The sequence below is a fragment of the Lissotriton helveticus genome, chromosome 3_1 (genome assembly GCF_964261635.1).
Source record: "Lissotriton helveticus chromosome 3_1, aLisHel1.1, whole genome shotgun sequence".
Classification (NCBI taxonomy): domain Eukaryota; kingdom Metazoa; phylum Chordata; class Amphibia; order Caudata; family Salamandridae; genus Lissotriton; species Lissotriton helveticus.
The window spans coordinates 554,732,251-554,756,023 of NC_136061.1; the positions used below are offsets into that span (position 1 = coordinate 554,732,251).

Here is a 23,773-nt window from a genome sequence, read left to right on the forward strand (position 1 = left end):
TAACACACGGAGATTTGAATAATGTGCAAGTTCAAAGCCTAATTTTTAGCAGCCCAACCTGGTAAATATTAGGAGCTAGAAGCGACTGGAGGTAAAAAGCTGCAATGTTTCTGGGACTTTTCAAACCCTCTCCCACCCTCATTCTGTCAGCTACTGTCAAATCCTCCAAACTGCTAAGGGAGAGGAGAGAAGAATAGTTTTGGAACTAGCCCATACCCAAATGCACAACCATTGAACACTACAGGGTCATAGTGCATGGACTGCCATGTAACGAAGAAATGGATACACGCTGCAGCGAGAGGGAAGCGAGTGTTCACAAAGACATTTTGGGCGTAGTTGTTGATGTAGGTAAGAGAGCTTCTGGCAGCAGAATAACAAAGATGTGCGAGCTGGTGTTGAAGTGCAGTTGACTCCTTTCGCTTCACCGATGTGAGGACAGGCTATTTCCTGCAAATCGGGATGGAGCTCAGATACATCCTGACCGTCCCATGCTCTCCATTATGGACAAAAGGGACGGGAGAAAAATGCAGGTGGGAAATGGAGACTCTGGAATTATGGGCACCAGGCAAATGCTAGATGCAATATGGTCGCAACAAATCAGAAAAGTATCCTCCATGGACAATACTATGATGGCAGATTATAGAATCGTATAATTCCCTTTACCCTAATGAAACTAATTGCTGTAAAAAAAAACAGCTTAACAAATACATGGGACTAAGGGGCATGTGCATACCAATTTTCGAAATAGCAAGCACTTGCTCATCCAGTCTGTGCAAACCTCATTATGTCAAAGGAAGTAACTTTCAAAATGATCACACGACTGAAAAGGACATAAACTAAGACAAAGAAATACTAGCTAAAAGACATGCGCGCAAAACTAACCAATGGTTTGGATGGTAAGAGTGGGGTATAGCAGAATGCATCATACTGCACAAAGCACAATACATTAAACAGGAAAAACACCCCATACTATAAAGCACAGCACAGTTTCCTACAAGAAGGAAGATGTGACTGTGTAGTGGTGGGTGGTGGAATGAGGAGCAGATATGAGCTTACATTTGAATCAACAAGCAGCTGAGCTGCCATGGTTACAGCATCTCTGACTATCACAGAATGCCTAAATTAGCTAATACATCAGAGTGGGGATGTACAGCTCCTCCCATTTAAGCAAACAGTTGCACTTTGGATTATATTTAAATGAAACAATGCAAACTATAAAGGTATTCCTAATTTGAACTAATTTGAGTAACTTCTGATGATCTACTTTTAGGTTTTGAACTTTTATAGTTTGTGTGTTTACGTTTTTCTTATTTAACAGTTATGTGATGCATCAAAACCACTGATACTATCCAATGAGCCATATCCTATTTGCATTAATAAGTAAGTAATCAATTAGTAATCAATTAAAAAAGAGATGATTTTAAATGTTTTTAAATGTCAGAGTATCAGACTCTAGTCTCAGATAAATGGCCTTCATTTACGTATTACATTTAAACTTCAGATGGAGCCTGTGGTCGTTTTGAGGTATAATCATTTTAAGGCCTACCATGACAGCCTTAGCCACTGGGATTTCAAAAAGGGATGAGGATTCGCTATTTTACATGGCATGTATGCTGAGACTGAAATCAAATGTAGGCGGACAAAAGTGTAAACTAATCTAGCCTTCTGAAGGTGAAGCAGTGTGCAAATTATATCTTGCATTGAGACCTTGAGGGATCTATTCATTTGATGATGTAGAAACTGCTTGGCTGGCGAGACCAGCCCCAAGAACCTAACTGTGGCACGGCTGCATTTAAAGCATTGCAGCGCTAAATAAGCCTTTTTGTCACTGAAAAGCCTGGAGCCATCAAAGGACATTTTAATAGAGAATACTTGCATGCTCTCTCATCCCGGCATACTGCCTGAGGAAGATACTGGCGCCAACAATTATACTGATGCATTCGGTTTTGTCCATGCCATCTCAGCGCATATCATTTATAGCATCATGCTATTGTGTATCAATTGGGCCAAAGAGGGCCTGACGTCCTTGTGGACACTCAAAAAGATCTTCCTGGCCATATCCCACACCTCATGGGTGTACCTTCCTAGAAGACAAACTGCATTAATAGATCTGAGGGCTAAACTAGCTGAATCAAACATTTCCTTTCCTAAGTCATCATTTATTTTTCATTGTCTGTTTTTCCAGTGTAGGATCTTTGGTTAGAAAGTCCAGGTTACTGGGAGCTGACCCCTGTTGCCTAGACTAGCCATAGGTTAACTCACCAGGAGAGCATTAGCATGATTTGGACTAAGTTGCCATATAGGTTTGAGTACAGTGCCACAGTTTTTTGCTTTTACCACAGACATTGTGGTGCTAGTTGGAGGTGGTGAAACCCCCTTGGGCAGGGTGGGAAGGGAAGCAGAGGCATAGGGTTGCACCCCCTGTGAAAAACCCCAAAAAGGCCCATTACCGCATGGTACACACCAGCATCGAGAGAGCATTGGTGTGTGCCCTGCGGTGAAATCTCTGCAAATTGAGCATAAATAAGGGCTTCATTTGAAGGCATAAATGACTAAGAATAAGCAGGCCCTGCTTGAAGAATTCCAGTCAACACATTTGCCTTTCCTAATAGTGAGCAAGTGCAAGCCTAGACCTTCTGCTGCTCTCAGAACCACCACTGCAAACAAGTCACTTTTTTCCATTGGTGGCCCTGATGGTTCGCTAGCTCTGTTTCAGGAGAAGTGTCTAGCATACTGGCATTCTGGAAATATATATGTAAGGCATTCTCTGTCTAAAGAGGAAGAAGTAAGTTGTCCCCCTACCCATCATCATCAGTGTTCTAGTATTCTAAGAGACATTAGTGCATCCTGCACAGAACATAATAGGAACTAAAGGGAGTCTCAAATATCTGATAGTACTGATTTCATGGCAGAGACTTTGGATCAGAGTCAGGGTAAATAATAATTGGGCTGGAGCTGGGAATGGGCTAACATCAGTTTGGGCTCAGAGACATGCTTTGGGGTAGGATCTAAAGCCATCACAGACAGTGTTGGCGCCAGTACAGGAGCAACCGACATGGACCCTGGTGCTGGTGAGAGACAAAAACAAGAGTGAGTCTGATCGGGGTTAATAATGGGTTATGAGGGGCATTAGGGGCAAACCTGTTAGCCGAAGTCCAACTGCAGACACCTGTGGATCCATAGGACCTGAAGGCACACCAGAGGAAGCAGGAATCATACTGATGATTTGCTGCATGGCCTCTTTGAAGGCTACTATGTGCTGTTGTGTCAAAGACAGCCCGGGAAATTTGGAGTGGGACTAATTGTGGGGCCAGGTTTGGGTGACACCGTAAGTGTGCCATGTCTATCTTGATGTCCCTTGCATCTTCTTGCTAGACTTCAAGTGGTGGGATGGAGTGGAGCCCTACTTAGCCTTCCTGCTCTTCTGTCTAGATTTTAACTCACTGGAAAACCCTGAAAAGGAAATGCAGCCTCATCAAGACTGGGTTGGCAGTCTCGCCAATGACTTGGAGCAAGTGTGGGATCTGTGCTATAACTGTGACCTCCTATGTTTAATGAGGTAGAGCTTCGCCTCCCACTACCAAATCGCCTCTGGGTGAATAGAGGCACACTTGCTGCACAACTTAGAGTTGTGGCCGGGTCCTTGAACCACAAATACTTTTTGCTCAGATATTTGAAAGAGGTCTAATTCCTACAGTCTTGGCAATCCTTGAATCCTGTTGTTTTCAATGGGACATACATCGTTCCCTAGAACACTGAGGTAGAAATTTGGAAGTTGCTGGTGGACTGGCAAATTTGGAATTGGAGCTTCATAGCCACATTGATGGGCGCAGAGGAAAAGGAACAGGCACTGGCACACAGGTACTAATTTGCAGCTCCGCTCTGTCATGTCTGGGGAGATACAAAGTGACTGAAGACAACGTCAATAACTGGAGCGCAGAAGCACTGCTACAAATATCTCTGGATCGAGGCTGGACAAATTCATCAAAATATCAGTAGTTAGTTTTTGATTTCACCAACAAGCAGTAGAATAAGCAAAAAGTTCCACTATTATTAACAAAGCATCCATGTAAATGGTTGTGAGAGATGACCATGTTGTACAGAGTACACTATTAGTTCAGATATCAGAGTTATTTTGCAAATCTTGTTGTAGCACCTGAAGGTATGAGGGCAAGATTCTTTGATTGACAAGTCCTATGTCTTGTTGAAAATGCTAATTCATGCCCCTAAGAGTCTAAAGTAGAGAATGGGAGAGCAGGTAGTAATCACAACGTTGGAGGGTGGAATGGATTCATGCAGTAATTTCCATCTGGAGTGTAATCGAGTTTGTGTTAAGACAAAGGGCTGCCAAATGCAAGTGAATCCAGGTATTGCTCACCATCTTTTGCACTCGATTAGGTAAAAATAATGATAAGTCCCATATTAAATGCAAACATTAAAAAGATATTTATTGTTGAAAGTCCATCTCACAAGTGCTACTGGTCATGTTAAAATTGTAAAGGTGTATAATGGTAACCATTCACACATAAACCTTTCTCCCACCTCCATGGACTTTGGCAAAGTCCTATCTATTTAAAATCCACTGGTGAAGTGCAAATTCATACAACTAACAAAATGCACTTTGGGAGATAAAGTCCTTACATAGGACATTGATCAGTTCAATAATACATATACATTCAATATAGCCATAACACAATTGCACAGGTGTAAATGAACCAAGGGGGTTTATAAAACACATAATTGTCTCACATAGCATTTTTTTTTAACAAACTGAATGCTTCAATTCAATACATCACATTGTGAGAAAAGTAAGTTAGGAGGCAAGACATTCAAAACTATTAGAGAAGATAAGTTAATCTCTTGTGGGGAAAAAGCAAGTTATGAAGAAGGATGATGTCCGTAAACTTAATTCGGAGTGAACGTGCTTTTTATTTTTTAATATTCTAACCAGTCTCATGGAAAGTGTACTGGATGTCAGAGTAGGTAAATGTTACTCTACTATTCTTCTTGTACAAAGTTGCTATTTCAGTACTACACGCCATGCCAACACGATATGGACAGAGAGGGAAGGAATTACAATACGGTGAACCAAGGGCCAAAAATAGAGAGAAGAGGAAAGAAGCAGATGTTTTTATCTAAGTACTTTTAGTTTAGTGCTGTACACTCCTCTACTCCATAGAATGGGTGATGGGGGTCAGATCATCACCGGCAGGATTTGAGGTTGGATTAAGGTGAAAACCCTGCACTAAAGATAAAATGTGGAAAAAAAACTAAACTGTAAACAGAAGAGCATGTTACTTACCTGAAACGTCAGTTCTCTGTCCAGGGTATTTTTATTAAATTCATAAACATTTAATTGTCTCACCCATGTGTGGAAACTCAAACCACTTTTAAAAGTGGAAAGAAGAGAACTCCAACAAAGCAACATAATGACATGCATATGAACATTTGTGAACTTAAAAAAATAAACTGTCATTAAAAACTCAATATAAACTTAAAAACTGCTGAAAAATATTTCATCCTTTACCCTTTTCAAAACTGAGGAAAATGAAAAGGATCCGTTCTTATAGGCATACAGTCTAACACAGAGAAATATTGCCCAGTCACTGCAAGGCTGCAATTGACTACCCAAAATCCCAGCATGCCACTCTGTGACAGTAAGTTCACCAGTTTTTTTTTCTGGCTCTATGAAACGGATCCCAGAATAAGGGCTCTGCGCATGAACCTCTACCTAATAAAGTGCTTTTCAATGGCATATTTTATGCATCAATCAATATTTTGGGGTTTTTAAATGTTTTTTCTGTCAGGTAAATTGGGTGCAATCTCAATGTTTGGCTTTTGCTTCTCTCATGTTGACTATGCCTAGGGATTTAATTATTGTGCTTTGTTAAAAAAAAGCTTTAAAAGTGTTCCTGGATCCATTATATAGGAGGGACAATTTGGTGCCTCTGAATATTAAGGAAGATTCATTTACATCAATAAGAGAGACAGGTTTTGCAGTCCTAAAAGTCAAAGGAGCACTAACGTGTTTAGAAGTTGAATACCTATGAAAGCTAACTTGAACCCACTAATGACTGACATCAAAAAAGATCTTACCAAATGGAGGCTGCCAGAGTAGATATAGAGAACGTGGCCTACCCAATGAGTGGGCTAGCAATGCTAACAGAGGCTAGTGAGCAGCCGAGATAAGAAAGTATTACTTGGGATATTGTGTTTTTTCTTTGCTTTTGTTGTATAGAGTAAAATGGGTGCAGTAATTGGACACTGTGTTATTCTCAAGTGCTGGCGCAAGTGGGATTACCTGTATTGGATGGTATTCTATTCAATTCTATAAAGCAATTATAAAGCGCAGAGCTACCCATAGGCATCCCATCACTGAAAGTGCGACACAAACTCATTAAGGAGATTTAAAAGGACTCATTCTGGAAGAGCCAGGTCTTTAATAGTATCCGGAAAGGAAGCTTCATTTTGGCTGATCGTAGAGAGTGTTCCACAATTTAGCCACATTGTATGCAAAGGACCGCCCTCCATATTTAGCTCTTCTTGCCATAGGTACTTTGGCCAAATTTGCTTTGGAAAATTGCAAAGTTCTCCCGAGAGATGAGATAGAGGTCTGAAGCTGGGACAATCAGCTCTGGAAGCCACCTTGGCAGTCAGGGAAGGGAAAAAAGAGCTGGAATGTGCCCTCTAAGGAAACCGACAGGAGGAAAAAGCTGCAAGGGAGAAAGTACCTCCGGAATTCACCAGTACAACAACTGCAGACTGGTAACGAAGAAGGAAAAAAAATAAGGAAACCAGAAATCCGGGAGTGTTGCGCCTCTCCAGACAATCTGAACAGCTTTTGAATAGGAACAAAAGCTCTGGTAGAAATCAAATATCAAGATGAAGTAAAACCCTTCATCTTAGATTGGGAACGTTCCATAGGGAGACACCTAACGGCAGCCATGATGAATTGGGAAAGATATAAAGAAGCCCCACCTCATCATTGCAGTGTTAGTATACAATGACTGACAAAAAGGGGACTCAGTTGTTCCTTGGTGAAGAGTTATATGGTCAAGGAGGGAAGAAGGTTAATAGGAGGGTAGTGCTCAGTGGAGGGCTACCCTGGGCATCCCATTAGTTGGAATGAATGGCCTCACACACTCTTGCAAGTGTCATGCTTCATCATCGGCCGTTGCTCCTCGTTGGACAGGCGGTGCAATGTCCAACGGGCTCACCTCTAGGAGGGGCTCTTTGTCGGAGATCTTTTTTCCAACAGCCTGTGGGTGAAGTGCAAGTGAGGGGCCAGGTGAGGGGTGGATAGTGTAGGTGGGTGCGTTAAAATATAGCACGGGATACCGGAGATCAGTTTATTCTGGTGGTTCCCATACTATAAGTTAAAACCAGTGGGTAGCCTATGATCGCCAGAAGTTAGGTTCCGTATCACGATCTAGGACTACAAAGCGTTCTGTGAGGTCGACATGTTTCTCGCTTTTGCAATTATGCTGCGATTCTTCAGGACCTAATATAATTATACATCTATCACAAGGGAAGACCTAATAAAGTGTCAACCTATAAACATTATATTTTCTGTTGTACTACCTGGTTAAGACTGCTCTTGCCTACAGGTCAAGGAGTACAGGTGTCAACAGTACCCGGTAGGTGTGACTTCAAGGGGGAGAGCCAATAGGGGTTTAATGGTTCTCGAAGCCTTGGTCAGAGCTAGTACGCCTACCCATCGCTACCGGTGTCCGTATACACCAATCAGGGAGCATGGTAAACTTCCCTTGGAATGTCGATCCCAGTATCCCTCCAAGGCAAGACAGCATCCTACAGGACCCCCAGTGGAAACCGAATTCTCAGGTAAGTGTAGGCGCAGCCACACACCACGCCCAAACCCTAATGCCAGCAAAACTAAGATAAAAACTTTTTGATGATAAAAGATGAACAACCTAAACTCATGAAAAATGGAAGGAAATGACACGTTTTCTTATAAATACAGTATTGTATAACTTTTTATAATGTTATGAAGGAACAGATCAATAAACTCCTTTCCCTAACTCAAAAAGTCTCCTTTACATAATGGCTGAAAACAATCGCTGCTGTTTTTACAATAAAAACAGTAAGGTGAGATAAGGAATGATTGAACTAATTTCAGCCACTGGCAATTACTAAGGGTCACATTCCAGACCATCGTTTTTCACCCACTGCTCCATTCTTATGCGAATCAGTCTTGGCCCTGCTCCAAGTGACACATGGTCCTGTGCTCACTGTACCACTTGAACCAAGCTGCACCTACGGAAGAGGACTATCTATGGTGAATCCAGACAGGAAAATAAATACATTACACTGTCCACCCTCAACAGGGTGGACTGTTTTATGTACTTCCTTTGAAAGCTGCAACTTTATTGAGCTGTCGGATGAAGATTTCAATCGACTGAGCTTAAGGGCGCTCAGGCACCAGAAATCTGACAGTCAGCCCAGCTCTAAATGAGAGCTCTGATAGTTCAGCAGGATGGGTACTCTACGCATTTCTGAAAGACTCCTCCAAACTCTAAATCAGGCCAGAGTACAGTCTGATAATAGATTACGATGTGGAGAACATCACCTTGCTCATTTCTAAATTCCTTTGATCAGACGTATAATCTGAGTTATATTGAGAAAAACAGGTACACAATAAGTGTTCTGCAAGTCTTATATCACCATGCCCAAATAAGTTTAGCTCATGGATGCACGAAGCTGTAGAGATGTAAATGCAGAGGTATGACACAGAAGATGGTATGTTATCATTATGGAGATGAAATAGACTTCCAATTCCTTCCAAACAACAGTGGATGTGTCTCAGGATCCGTAAGTGAACTCACACTGCTTATAGTGATTTCTCAATAGCCTCTTCAGCTCATTTTTACTCATTTACTCTCTTTTACTAGTTTATGGCATCTGAAAATATGCTATTGTTATCAGAAATGCTGATCACTAGTGCCTTGAGAGGATTGTGGAGAATGCATGAGCATAATCCAGTGGTTACTTCATTATAACATTGTTCAGAAACAGCACATTTCGCTAAACATTACCTAATGTGGAAAGCATCCAGGACAGGGTTCTCCAACCTTTTCTGTAGTAAGAGCTAATTCTTATGAAGGAAAGTCTTGCTGAGCTATTAGCATATTTTATCACTGTAAAATGCCGACGATATGTATTAACATTACACTATGACCACCCTAAGCACAGTTATCAGTATTAACCCCCCAAATATTTCAGGTGAAGTTATCAGCAGAATGCTAGGAAAACGTTTATCAATATTAAATGCTTGTAATGAAGTACACTTCAAATCATCACATGCTGTGTGCCACAAAGGGTAGTACCCCAGCAGTAAGTCTCTCCAACTCAAATTATATTATCATTCAGCTAACAACTTTAAATGTGTTTTAGAATTGCAATATTATGTCTTCATTCGCATATTGGTTTTTGAAAATACACATAGTTTTCTATCAAAATCCCTTTCAGCTTTGAGCAATCAAACTCAATTTTCAAGAAGAAAAACCTTTAAAAAAAAAGCAAAATTTAATCTTTTAAAAATCAAATCGGTTTTCATTGTTAGAGAATACACAGTCCCTAAACATCAGCTTTTACTTTTCATTGAGTACCGCCATGTAAAAATGCCTCTCGTGGACAAATTATGGTTCAAATACGCAGGTATTGGAATCATAGGCCATGGTTCCTCACCATAACACTAAGAATGCCTCTGTTATGCTAATAATGCCCACAATTAAACCAGGGCTACCACTATGCCACAGCTGGATGCCCAACAAATATCAGTTTTGGCCATTATTATGGGAGAAGATGCTGCCACTCTGTCAGGAATGGCTAAAAGCAGATCAGTCATGCTCTTAATATGTCAGTGATGGCAGCAAGTATGTAATTACTCTACTTATGTGCCCAAAATAGTTAAGGACGAAAATATTATAGCATTATACATGAATGGGCACAATTGCATCAGAGATAATACTCTTATGATGGATACCAGCATACATATTTGGTAGTCCTTGACACTAGGAGTAGTTTTAAGGAATCCACACTGTTTATTTAGGAAGGACACAATGTCACACACCCACACAAAAATGAATGTGATGTTTTCAATTTTCTCTGCTCTGGATGCATACTCTGTTCTCTTCGGCTCTTTGGTTGATCATGCTTCCAACTAACATATTTTCACTTTAGTTCTTGAAGTCACACCCTTTGGTGGGTCATCCCTGGTTACTGTTGCTACTATTCTTTGATGTCACATACCGTGCGACTGATGGAGCCGGGAGTATATTATGGCCAATCTCTTTCTTAGGTAGATTTAAAGTGGATAAAGATGGTTCATGTGGCAGACCCATAGGCCAATACTGCATCTTCTACATGCTTCAACACCCTCCGCTTACTCAGCAAGACCTTCAAATGGACCCACCCCCCGAATCCAGGAAGACCGTCACCTATGTACCCATCATCAGCAGGCTGGACTATGGGAACACCCTTTATGCCGGAATCAACAAATCTCTACTCTACAAACTTTAGACTGTCCAGAAGGCCGCAGCTAGACTCATGCTCAGCATCCCATGACAAGACCACATTACCCAGCATATACGAGACCTCCATTGCCTCCCCGTCAAAAAAAGAGTGATTTTCAAGCTGCTCACACACATCTATAAAGCTCTCCACAACACCGGACTCCAATACCGTAACAAATTAATGTCCTTCTACACCCCCAAAAGTAACCTCCGCTCCACTGACCAGGTCTTGGCCGAGATCCCCTGCATCCACAGAACCAGTACAGGAGGCATACCCTTCTCCTACATCATGGCCAAGACCTGGAACAAACTACCCCTCAGCATCAGATGAAGGACAACACTGAAAGCATTCAGGAAGAGCCTCAAGATCTGGCTTTTCAAATGACCTGAGGTACCCAAATCCCCCGACACACACTCCCCAGCGCCTTGAGAGCCTCACAGGTGAGTAGTGCGTTCTATAAATCCCTGATTGATTGATAGGCCACCAAAGTGTGTGTTTGAGTGTTATCAAATGGCCCTGCTATTTGTTTAGCTGTCTTTAACTCTTAAGGGTAGTGGAATGAGCAGTGTTGCCTTTTACAATATAAAGAGAATCTCCCACATTGGCTTGGTTTGCTTCACCTCTGAGAGATACTTTGAGGGTGTTGGTGAGCTACCAGTAGCTCCCGAGCTACTGGTTGGAGACCCCTGATCCAGGAAAGGCTCTATAGCTGTCTATTACTTGGTAAAAAATATTTTGGGAAAATGTAAGGTATGTTTATCGGAACATAAAGAATAAAATGAGGGGCTTCCAATTAATTTTACTACCTCAGATTTATCTTTAACTGGTTCTAAAGCTTAGAGACATTCATACATTGAATTTTTTAAACCAATAATTAACTTTGCTTGTCAGCCAAAGCAAAAAATATTTCCTTTCTAAACTAAATGCTGAGATTCTGCAGTGGTCACCTGTGATCAAATGTGGCTGCCAGTATCTAAAAAACACTAGAACGCATGAACATCACATCTCACCCTTCATGTTCATGGACGTACTACCTCAAATTCAGAATTTATGTTAGGGTCTTTTATATTGTATTTAAGGTTGAGAAGAATGCTGGCCAGTCTTCCTCAAATGATCTTGTCTGTTGTATTCCAAGCAGAGCATGTCACAATACAACATTTTTAAGACTCGACCAACCTTCAACAGATTAGACAAAACTATCTTGTAGTGATCATATTTTTTCAAATGCTGCTAGTTGAACATGGATTACTACTCACATAAATAGAGCTTTTCTTAACAAAAAGGCAATAAACATTTAATAGCACACATAAATGAGAGCACTCATTCACCTCTTTTGTATTTGTATGCTGTGCACTCACTCTATTTTGCTTTAGAACTTTTATAAATTTTTTCTTTCATGGTGTTCATGTGTAAATTAATCAACGTATACCCTCAGAGTGATGGAATGGTCTAGCCTTTGGCAATCTATTCCTAATTAAAACACACAGAACTGATGTTGAATAGGAGAGAATGGTGTGGTACAATGGTTACAGTACCTCAGTTCTTCTCTTCGACGCTTGATCAGTTCTTCATCTAAACGATGTATGCAGGTGCCTTCACTCTTAATTTTTTCAAAGTGCTTTTTAACTTCTTCTCGCCATTCAGCCTTTAGAGAAAGTAGTTAACATTTAAGGTGTAAAAATTATTCATAGACCAGTATTTACATGTACATTTTGTAGCATAACTCCTCCTGCCCCCTTATTGTCATGAATTTTGGTGTAGAGCACAATATATCAGGAAACAGTACATTGGATTAGCCAGAGAATTTATAGCAACATTAAAAATCACTTAATGATAATTTATGGCAACAATATCATCACTATAATCAACGTTATTTATGTTATATTTTGGCAGTAAGGCCAATTCAGAGAAGGATCCATACTACCCCTTGTCAATATCTCCACACCAATTCCACTTGTTTCATTCCCCTTTACTTTAGAAAATTCTTTGAATCAACACAAACTTTGATAGTGAACCTGAGATTTGTAAAATAACTATTGATTACTTCCATGTTCACATTCTGAAATCATCAGAATCTGTACCCTCTGGTGAATGTAAGTAATTTGAGCATGGAAAATTGATATTGGGTGTAAATGGCACAGTAAGTATGATGAGTTAGTTTTGTAAGTCAAATTGATGTTAAAATGATAGATTGAAAGTGCTGTTTTAATTAAATTAGTTCTTAATTCCTTAGTTACACTTCTCTGATCAGAGTTTTTAAATAACCCTTGTTTACCTGAGTTTTGAAGTATGTCTCCTGTGGTGTACCGAGCACATCAGCAGAAGCAATGTCAAGGTGCATGAGGATCTGTCTGAAGGAGGGACGATTCCGTGGTTTGCTCTGCCTGCAAGAAACATATGAACAGAAGCGGTTTTCCAGATTATTTAATGACTTTCAAAGCACAATTATCAAGAGCTGGAAACAATAAATAAGTAGTATTGTGACTAATTAGAGAACATGCAATAATATGCATAAATAAGTAGCTTCTTTTTATTGATGTTTTTACTAGTTTTACTATTAGAATGCATACAATCCCATGTACTGAACAACATAGTGAATCTAGACATGTGCAAAGTGCAGCAATTTACCTAGCTTATTTGTGTTTGTTTTGTACCATATTTGATTTTAAAAAAACTAAACATGGTGTTTACTAACACAATAAATTAACAATAGCAACTATTAAACATATAGCTACATTCACTTGGGCCAATGAACAACATTCACTATCTTATTATTACATTTTTGTGAGCAATTTCCACTTGGACGCTTTACTATGTCACGATATCCGTTGAGGAGAGGATATGCAGAGTACTTTTATATTACAGCAGAAAACGTGAAGTGTAAAAAGGTTACATTTTTGTTTACTTTTCAACAGCGCAATAATGACATGTAATATTTTGTTTTGCTGTAATTGATCTACAAACTTCAGTCTGTCTTCATTTTATTGTAATGTCCTGTCTGACAGATTGAAATCAGTTGACAAAATGAAGGACAGACTCTAGAGGCAAAATAATAACATAAGAATTGACTGGAGGGTTCCAAAGTACAGGCCTACTCCTGTAATCATGCACAGCCCTTGCAACACCTTCTAAAAGTAATGAAGGAAGCAACAGGATCAGAATGTAAACACAGCTTTACATCCCTGTTTCCTAGCCTTTACTAACCTACTGAGTGGTTAAATTTGGAATGAGAGGTCAACTTTTTGATGTGATCAGAAGTCAGAGGATGTCTGATGTTACTGCCACCACCTCTGCAATTTTGGTGAAAGGAATTCCATGCCTACACTGGAGCTTAACAACGTTTTATAATGTTTTCTTCATCAGTGTTCCTCATTGTGAGAAGTTGGCCTGATGTGCAGTGCTCACTATTCTAGTGATCACTATATATCAGTCCAAACAACCCTTATTGATGATTGGTTGTAAGTCAACCTTATAGACCAGCTATCCTAGTAGCGTGGATACGAGCAGTCTAAGGCTAAGACTCTAGAGGGCGTGTTAAGCCAGCTGTTTTACCATCACATTACCCCTTGAACACCCAGTGAAAGGACACCACACAAGTGTTATGAAAATAAACAGTGTATTTATTAGAATCACAACAACCCTGTACTCTTTATGAGGACAGGGTGCTAGGCACACAACAAAACTCTTACGAAAATACTTAAGTTAGCACAGTATATACAAATGCCCGAGGGGCACGAAAAACCATATACTTTAAAAGTGGAATGCGAAATTACTAGCAGGTAAGTACAGTACTAATAGGCTTTGGAATCGCTAGGACTTGACTAGGGAATCGTTAGATTACTTCTAGGAGACCTAGGGGACTCGGGTGCAGAGTGTGCACTCTCACGCGGGATGCGGGACAAAGTCTATGGAAGCTAGTAAAGTTAAAGTTAGTGTTCACGGGCGAACCCGACCTGGTAGGGAGAAAACGACAGTGGATCCTGACCCTTGGATAGTGAGGCTATGCTGGGGCACCGAAATGCTGAAGTTACCTAGCCCAGGGGCTGCAGCTGCATAGGTCTCAAAAGACGTCGGGAATCCTCGTTGCCGGACCAGGAGCCTGGAAGAAAGATGCTGGCAGGCGACCAGTGAAGATAGTTCGAGTTGATCCAAGCCTGGATCTGGGAGATGGATGACACCTGAAAGCAGAGGGGACCAAGTTCGTGACTACTAGCCAGTAGTCAGTGGGCACCAGGAGGGCACCGAATGGTAGTCACCTCGACTAGGTGAGTGGGCGACGCTGGCTCTGCAGATCTCACGGACCAGGAGGCGTTGTCGGCGACCAGGATGGAGAGGCGAGCTGTCCCACGATGGATGAAGCTGTCGGCGTCGAAGTTACCCAGGATTGGGCAACAAGCCTTGGCTAATTCAAGGCCACGCGGTGGACTCAAAATGGCGTCTTGAGTGGACCAGGAGGGTCCGGGGTGCTCCTCTTCTGGAAGGGAGCAAGGGCCAGTCTGGAGCAACCAGACCAGCAGCAGTGATGTCGTCGGGCGTCGTTCAGAAGGCCACAAGCCAGCGGGCTAGTAGCCAAACAACGCGGTGAGCAGCAAAAAGCAGAAGGGCCCCACGCAGATCGTGGAGATGCTGGGAGGCTGCACTTCGGTGCTGGAGCTGCTCAGGGTCGGGGCTTCTCGGACCCCAAAGCACTCACCAGGAAATTACTCGGCGGGCTTGCTGTGCAGAAGTCGTGCAGTCTTGCAGATGGCCGGTCCCTCGAGGTCTCGTCGCACCCACGATTCTCAGCTGGGCTGTAGAGGTGGGTAGAGGTCAGAGGTGCCAGGGAAGCCGGTTCTCGTCGAGCTGGGCAGTCGGATTCCGGAGGAAGGACTTGCAGCAGACCGCAGTGTTCTTAAGATGGTGCCTGCGGATGCAGGGTGACTACTCCTTATTCACAAGGGAGAAATCTTAGGAAGAAGTCTTGAGTTCCTTTCGTGGAAAGTAGTTTCAGGATTCAAAGATGATCTAATTTGGAAGGGGGCCTGCTCCTACCTTTATCTGGGAAAAGGGGGCTGGCACGCGACTAAGTCCTGCCCTAGGGGTGGGACCAGGAGGGGGGTGGTTACACCCACTTCCTTGGCGGGCTTTTCCCCAGCACAGGGTCTGGAGTGTCCCTGGAACTGGTTCAAGCCAGCCTATGCACAGTGAGCACCGGGGTGCCACGTGCAGTCACCTTCCTCTGAAGCCCTGCCTACCTACAATACACAAAATCCTGTCTGGGACGGTGCTGGCACCGCCCCTGGCAGGAAACCCTTTGTCCTTATCTCCTGCTCTGGGAGGACTCCCAGCAGCAGGAGGGCAGACTTGTGTCTCGGTGGCAGCATCCATTTTGTGGATGCTAAGGCTCTGTCTGACTTTAACCGGGGTTACAGGTTACATACATGTCGTGTCCCTCTAGAGGGGTGGAATGCTAACCCCGTCGCCAGAATTGGCGAGGGGTTAGTATTCCAATTCGTATGACACCTTACTCGACATGTTTTGATAAAGCGATACCAGAGTTGGCATATAACCGCGAGGATTATAATGCACTTAAGAGTATATGGTATGCGATATCATGGAAACGGCTAAGGGATGGATCCCGAAAGCCGCAGACAGGCTCAGCTCATGCCAGAGCACCATCTCACACGATTCCAAGCACTCTGCCTTCAGGATTGTTAAGGCCTGCCATAGGAGTGACTGATAGGAGATCTGTGTGTCCATTTTAGGGTTAGATATAGGTATACTATATCTAAAGCAAAGGGTGAGTACACCACCTTGCCCCAGCTGTCGTGCAGCCAGTTGTGTCAGTTTAGTTAGTCAGCCCAGGGGTGGCATAATACATGCTTCAGCCCCTGGGAGACTTCTGGGTACACCTCAGCCCTGGGTACAGGGACTTGGAGAGGGCCCAGTGCCAATTCAGTACCTGAGTACAATTTGGATAGAGAGAACAGCTAGGCTGTGGGTCTGATTAGCAGGCCCACAGCCAGGGAAAGTCGTAAACCAGTGCAGCAAAAAGCAAAAATCTGGGTGATCATAGGATTGCAGACCCTACTCTCCTACATGACCCCCCCCCCCAAACTTTGGGACAATAAACTAACCTTGACCAGGTGAGTCTTCTTGCTCTAAGTGGAAATACCTGGAGAGCCCATCAGCATTGCTGTGATCAGTACCAGGTCTATGCTCCACTGTAAAATTCATCCCCTGTAGGGAAATGGACCACCTAAGCAGTTTGGGGTTTTCACCCTTCATCTGATTTAGCCACAAGAGGGGCTTATGGTCGGTCTGAATGGTGAAGTGAGTGCCAAACAAGTAGGCCCTCAGCTTCTTCAGGGCCCAAACCACAGCAAAGGCCTCCCTCTCAATAGCTGACCAATTTTTCTCTCTGGGTGTCAACCTTCTACTAATGAAAGCAATAGGCTAATCATTACCATCAAAATTCAGTTGAGACAGAACAGCCCCCACACCCAACTCAGAAGCATCTGTTTGGACAATGAATGGCTTGGAGTAATCTGGACTCTTTAGGATAGGTGCTGTGCACATGGCCTGCTTTAGGTCATTGAATGCTTTCTGACAGCTTGCTGTCCACTGAACTTTCTTTGGCATCTTTTTGCTTGTCAGGTCATTAAGAGGGGTCACTATGGACCCATAATTTCTGACAAACTTCCTATAGTACCCAGTAAGGCCCAAGAAAGCTCGAACCTGAGTCTGGGTGATTGGAGGAGTCCAGTCCTTGATGGCCTGTATCTTACTCTCCAGTGGCTGAACCTGGCCTCCACCTACAAGGTGGCCCAGGTATACAACCTGTGTCTGCCCTATCTGGCACTTTGTGGCCTTGATAGTGAGGCCTGCCTTTTGCAGAGCCTCTAACACTTTCCTCAGGTGGACCAGGTGATCCTCCCAGGTGGAGCTAAAGACAGCAATATCATCTAGATATGCTGCACAGAAGTCATCCAGCCCAGTGAGGACTTGATTCACCAACCTTTGGAAGGTGGCAGGTGCATTTTTCAGTCCAAAGGGCATTACCACAAACTGATAATGCCCTCCAGGGGTAGAAAATGCTGTCTTGGGTTTGGCCTCCTCAGCTAACCTGATTTGCCAATACCCAGCTGTCAAATCAAATGTACTTAAGAAGTTGGCAGAAGCCAATTTATCTATAAGTTCATCTGCTCTTGGTATTGGGTGGGCATCAGTCTTAGTGACTGCATTGAGGCCTCTGTAGTCTACGCAAAACCTCATCTCTTTCTTACCACCCTGGGTGTGAGGCTTTGGCACTAGAACTACTGGGCTAGCCCAAGGGCTATCTGAGGGCTCAATGACTCCCAGCTCCAACATTTTCTGCACTTCAGTTTTGATGCAGTCTCTAACATGATCAGGCTGTCTGTAGATTTTACTCTTGACAGGCAGACTGTCTCCAGTGTCAACATCATGGGTACACCAATCAGTTTGGCTGGGTGTCAGAGAGAACATATGTCTGAAGGATTGCAGAACTTGCCTGCAATCCTGTTGCTGATGTTCAGTGAGGCTGCCACAAAAGACAACACCATCAACTGATCCATCATCAGGATTCTGAGTGAGCAGGTCTGGGAGAGGGTCACTCTCTTCCTCCTGTCCCTCATCTGTGGCCATGAGCAAGCTCATGTCCTTCCTGTCAACATATGCCTTGAGCCTGTTAACATGGAGCACTCTGAGAGGGCTCCTGGGAGTTCCAAGGTCCACCAAGTAGGTAACCTCTCCCTTTTGCTCAATGATGGTGTGGGGCCCAGACCATTTGTCTTTCAGAGCTGCTGGGGCCACTGGCTCCAGCACCCACACCTTCTGTCCTGGCTGGTACACAGTCAGAACAGCCTTTTGGTCATGCCAAGCTTTTTGAAGTTCTTGGCTGGCCTCAAGGTTTTTGGATGCCTTTTCCATGTACTCAGCCATCCTGGAGCGGAGACCAAGTACATAGTCCACTATGTTGGTTGCAGGCTTTTTGAGAGGTCTCTCCCATCCTTCCTTCACCAAACACAGGGGTCCTCTTACAGGATGCCCATACAGAAGCTCAAAAGGGCTGTAGCCAACCCCCTTCTGTGGGACCTCTCTGTAAGCAAACAAGAGGCAGGGGATCAGGACATCCCATCTTCTCCTAAGAGTTTCAGGTAGCCCATGAATCATCCCTTTGAGGGTCCTGTTGAATCTCTCAACAAGCCCATTGCATTGTGGATGATAGGGTGTGGTGAACTTGTAGTTCACACCACACTCTTTCCACATTGCAGTCAGATATCCTGACATGAAGTTTGTACCTCTGTCAGAAACGACCTCCTTAGGGAAGCCCACTCTGGAGAACACTCCAACTAGGGCTCTTGCCACTACAGGTGCTGTAGTGGTCCTAAGTGGAATAGCTTCAGGATACCTGGTGGCATGATCCACTACCACCAGTATAAACTTGTGCCCTGATGCTGTCTGGGGTTCCATTGGACCAACAATGTCAATCCCCACTCTTTCAAAGGGAACCCCCACCACAGGTAGTGGTATAAGGGGGGCCTTTGTTGTGCCACCTGACTTACCACTGGCTTGGCAAGTGACACAGGAGCGACAAAGCTCCTTGGTATTCTCATTCATATGGGGCCAGTGAAAGTGTGAGACAAGCCTGTCCCAAGTCTTTGTCTGACCTAAATGACCTGCAAGGGGAATCTCATGGGCCAAGGTAAGAAGGAAACCTCTCAGAGACAAGGGGATGACCAGCCTCCTGGTTGCACCAGGCTTGGGGTCTCTTGACTCAGAGTACAGGAGTCCATCTTCCCAGTATACCCTGTGGGCACCTGTGGCATTCCCTGCAGCCTCAGCAGCAGCCTGCTGTCTGAGGGGTTCAAGGGAAGGGCAGTCTAACTGTGCCTTCCCCAGGTCTGCTCTGGAGGGTCCCCCTGAGCCCAGAAACTCAACTTGATCAAGTTCAAGCTCTTTAGGCTCAGTTTCCCTCAGTTCTCTCAGATCAGCCTCCTCAGAGACTTGATCCTCAACCTGGGGCAAGGGGGAAGGCAAAGCCTTAACCCTACTGCTCTTCTTCTTGGAAGGTGTCTGGTCCATAATTTCAGGATCCAGCACCTGTTCAGTGGGGCATCTTCTGGCCTGTGACCTAGTCACAGCAAGCACATGTGCTGGCAAGCCTAACATTTCCATGTGAGTCCTCTGCTCCACTTCTGACCATTGTGATGACTCCAAATCATTGCCCAACAAACAATCAACTGGGAGGTCTGAACTGACTACAACTTTCTTTTGTCCCTTCACTCCACCCCAGGAGAAAGCCACAATTGCCACACTATGACTAGTAGTGACATTGCTGGCATTGGTCACCAGGAAATCAGTACCTGGCATGATCTGTCCAGGGTCCACAAAGTTAGGTGTCACCATGGTGACACTGGCACAAGTGTCCCTATAGGCCTGAGCCATTTTGCCATTAATTAAAGGTGTCTGCCTGTATTTGCCCAAAGTATTGGGACTTATCTCAGGGGACATATCTATATCCCCTTTACAGACAAGGACAGCCTGAGTGAGTGTGCCAACTAGGTTGTCAGACCCCTCAGTACCCAAGGTTAACCCAACTAATGCCTTGGGAGGTACACTACCACTACTGACTGTACTAGGGGGTGCAGTTGCCTTAGGGGCTGTAGTGGCAGAAGTTTGTCCTCCTCTCTTGGTGCACTCACTAAACCAGTGAGACTTACTTTTGCAGTACTGGCACCACCTTTTTGACTGGCCTTCTTGAGTCTTCTTCTTCTGGGAAGCCTGACCCCCACCCTCTTTGGTTTGTTGGGGACCTGGTGAAGACTTCTGGTCATTTTGTTCACTCTTTGCATTACCCTTCTGGTCTGCTTTCTTCTGACCACCCTGGTTCTGGTTCTGGTTCTGCTTGATCCTTGTCCTGACCCATTTGTCTGCCTTCTTTCCCAATTCTTGGGGAGAGGTCAGATCTGAATCAACAAGGTGCTGGTGCAACAACTGGTTCTGACAATTGTTTAAAATTTGTTCTCTCATCATAAGATTATACAATCCTGTGTAATCTGTAACCTTGCTACCCAGCAACCAGCCCTCCAAAGCCTTAGTGGCACTATCCACAAAGTCAGACCAGTCCTGAGACTGAGTTTTCTGGGTGTCTCTGAACAGCAACCTGTACTGCTCAGTGGTTAAACCAAACCCATCAATCAGTGCATTTTTCAGGACCTGGTAATCATTAGCATCCTCCACTCTTGTAGTGAGGAGCTTATCTCTACCTTTACCATCAAAGGAGAGCCACAGTATAGCTGCCCACTGACTTCGGAGAATGCACTGCACAGTGCAGGCCCTCTCCAAAGCAGCCATCCATTTCTGGATATCATCCCCTTGCTTAAAGTCTTAGTCAGGTGTTTAGTATCTAAACCCTTCTCTCTATCTCTTGGGAGATTGCTGCCACCAGTGGGAGCTAGCCCACTCATCTGCTGCTCTCTAGCAAAAGCAAGCTTTTCTTTGGCCAGGGCAAGTTCTTCCCTTTCAATCCTCAGAGCAGCCTGTCTCATTCTAGCTTCATGCTCTATTCTCTGAGGGGAAGTCACTCTCCTCTGTGGAGAGTTTCTCCTCCTCTGGGAAGAGGCATTAGAGTGCAGAGATCTATTGGAGTCCCTAGAAAGAGATCTATCTCTCCTAACTCCAAGGTTAGGCCCACTTCGGGTTAGTACTGGGGGGCCCCCAGATCCTAGCCCAAGTAAGTCTAAGTTGGCCCTGGTTAGCCTTCTGACTACCTCAAGACCTTTGTCTACCTCATCCCCAGAGAGTTCCTCTTGATCCTCCTCCTCAACTGCAGTAGCAGTGTTGGGGAGGTCTGGATCCCCAGAGGTTCCCTCTAAGGCTGGCATATTCTCATGTAACTGAGAAATCTTTCTGGCATCATATGTCTCTAAGAGACCTATCAGAAAGGGAATGGTGGGGTTAGACCCCTGCTTCAGTTTCCTGGAGGTACAGACTTGTCTCATCTCCTGAAAACTGAGAGCTGCATATCTTGAAGTGACCTGTGGAGGGTCAACACTGACCAGGGGAGTCTCAGTAGATTCTCCCTGGGTAGACATGCTTTTCTAGTGAGGTGTAAGTGGCGCACTTACCTACACTATGTGTTTGCCTACTGATCCCTTGCTAGAGTTGTAGTTTAGGGTGTGCTAGGCCCTAGGAGCTACAACAGCTGGTTCAGTAGAACTCAGAGTATTCTAAGCTAAGTTATATGTACCTTTAGTACTTATGTGATCTTTCACAAGATATTCTTAGGATATGTGTGGTAAAACAACAGCAAGCTCAAATCCCAACCGCTGCTCACCAATGTGAGAAGTTGGCCTGATGTGCAGTGCTCACTATTCTAGTGATCACTATATATCAGTCCAAACAACCCTTATTGATGATTGGTTGTAAGTCAACCTTATAGACCAGCTATCCTAGTAGCGTGGATACGAGCAGTCTAAGGCTAAGACTCTAGAGGGCGTGTTAAGCCAGCTGTTTTACCATCACATTACCCCTTGAACACCCTGTGAAAGGACACCACACAAGTGTTATGAAAATAAACAGTGTATTTATTAGAATCACAACAACCCTGTACTCTTTATGAGGACAGGGTGCTAGGCACACAACAAAACTCTTACGAAAATACTTAAGTTAGCACAGTATATACAAATGCCCGAGGGGCACGAAAAACCATATACTTTAAAAGTGGAATGCGAAATTACTAGCAGGTAAGTACAGTACTAATAGGCTTTGGAATCGCTAGGACTTGACTAGGGAATCGTTAGATTACTTCTAGGAGACCTAGGGGACTCGGGTGCAGAGTGTGCACTCTCACGCGGGATGCGGGACAAAGTCTATGGAAGCTAGTAAAGTTAAAGTTAGTGTTCACGGGCGAACCCGACCTGGTAGGGAGAAAACGACAGTGGATCCTGACCCTTGGATAGTGAGGCTATGCTGGGGCACCGAAATGCCGAAGTTACCTAGCCGAGGGGCTGCAGCTGCATAGGTCTCAAAAGACGTCGGGAATCCATGTTGCCGGACCAGGAGCCTGGAAGAAAGATGCTGGCAGGCGACCAGTGAAGATAGTTCGAGTTGATCCAAGCCTGGATCTGGGAGATGGATGACACCTGAAAGCAGAGGGGACCAAGTTCGTGACTACTAGCCAGTAGTCAGTGGGCACCAGGAGGGCACCGGATGGTAGTCACCTCGACTAGGTGAGTGGGCGACGCTGGCTCTGCAGATCTCACGGACCAGGAGGCGTTGTCGGCGACCAGGATGGAGAGGCGAGCTGTCCCACGATGGATGAAGCTGTCGGCGTCGAAGTTACCCAGGATTGGGCAACAAGCCTTGGCTAATTCAAGCCCACGCGGTGGACTCAAAATGGCGTCTTGAGTGGACCAGGAGGGTCCGGGGTGCTCCTCTTCTGGAAGGGAGCAAGGGCCAGTCTGGAGCAACCAGACCAGCAGCAGTGATGTTGTCGGGCGTCGTTCAGAAGGCCACAAGCCAGCGGGCTAGTAGCCAAACAACGCGGTGAGCAGCAAAAAGCAGAAGGGCCCCACGCAGATCGTGGAGATGCTGGGAGGCTGCACTTCGGTGCTGGAGCTGCTCAGGGTCGGGGCTTCTCGGACCCCAAAGCACTCACCAGGAAATTACTCGGCGGGCTTGCTGTGCAGAAGTCGTGCAGTCTTGCAGATGGCCGGTCCCTCGAGGTCTCGTCGCACCCACGATTCTCAGCTGGGCTGTAGAGGTGGGTAGAGGTCAGAGGTGCCAGGAAAGCCGGTTCTCGTCGAGCTGGGCAGTCGGATTCCGGAGGAAGTACTTGCAGCAGACCGCAGTGTTCTTAAGATGGTGCCTGCGGATGCAGGGTGACTACTCCTTAGTCACAAGGGAGAAATCTTAGGAAGAAGTCTTGAGTTCCTTTCGTGGAAAGTAGTTTCAGGATTCAAAGATGATCTAATTTGGAAGGGGGCCTGCTCCTACCTTTATCTGGGAAAAGGGGGCTGGCACGCGACTAAGTCCTGCCCTAGGGGTGGGACCAGGAGGGGGGTGGTTACACCCACTTCCTTGGCGGGCTTTTCCCCAGCACAGGGTCTGGAGTGTCCCTGGAACTGGTTCAAGCCAGCCTATGCACAGTGAGCACCGGGGTGCCACGTGCAGTCACCTTCCTCTGAAGCCCTGCCTACCTACAATACACAAAATCCTGTCTGGGACGGTGCTGGCA

General features: G+C 44.6%; 1 protein-coding gene across 4 annotated transcripts in view; it reads right to left on the minus strand.

Annotated features, from left to right (window-relative positions):
- Nucleotides 1–23,773, minus strand: part of MAP3K13 (mitogen-activated protein kinase kinase kinase 13) — a 536,979-nt gene that overhangs the window by 87,978 nt on the left and 425,228 nt on the right. For all 4 annotated transcript variants that reach the window (XM_078680462.1, XM_078680465.1, XM_078680461.1 and 1 more), the window contains 2 exons: nt 12,809–12,917; nt 12,069–12,178 (listed from right to left, as the gene is read on the minus strand). In XM_078680462.1, coding sequence (XP_078536588.1) covers nt 12,069–12,178; nt 12,809–12,917 — 219 coding nt within the window. The remainder of the gene's footprint in view (nt 1–12,068; nt 12,179–12,808; nt 12,918–23,773) is intronic.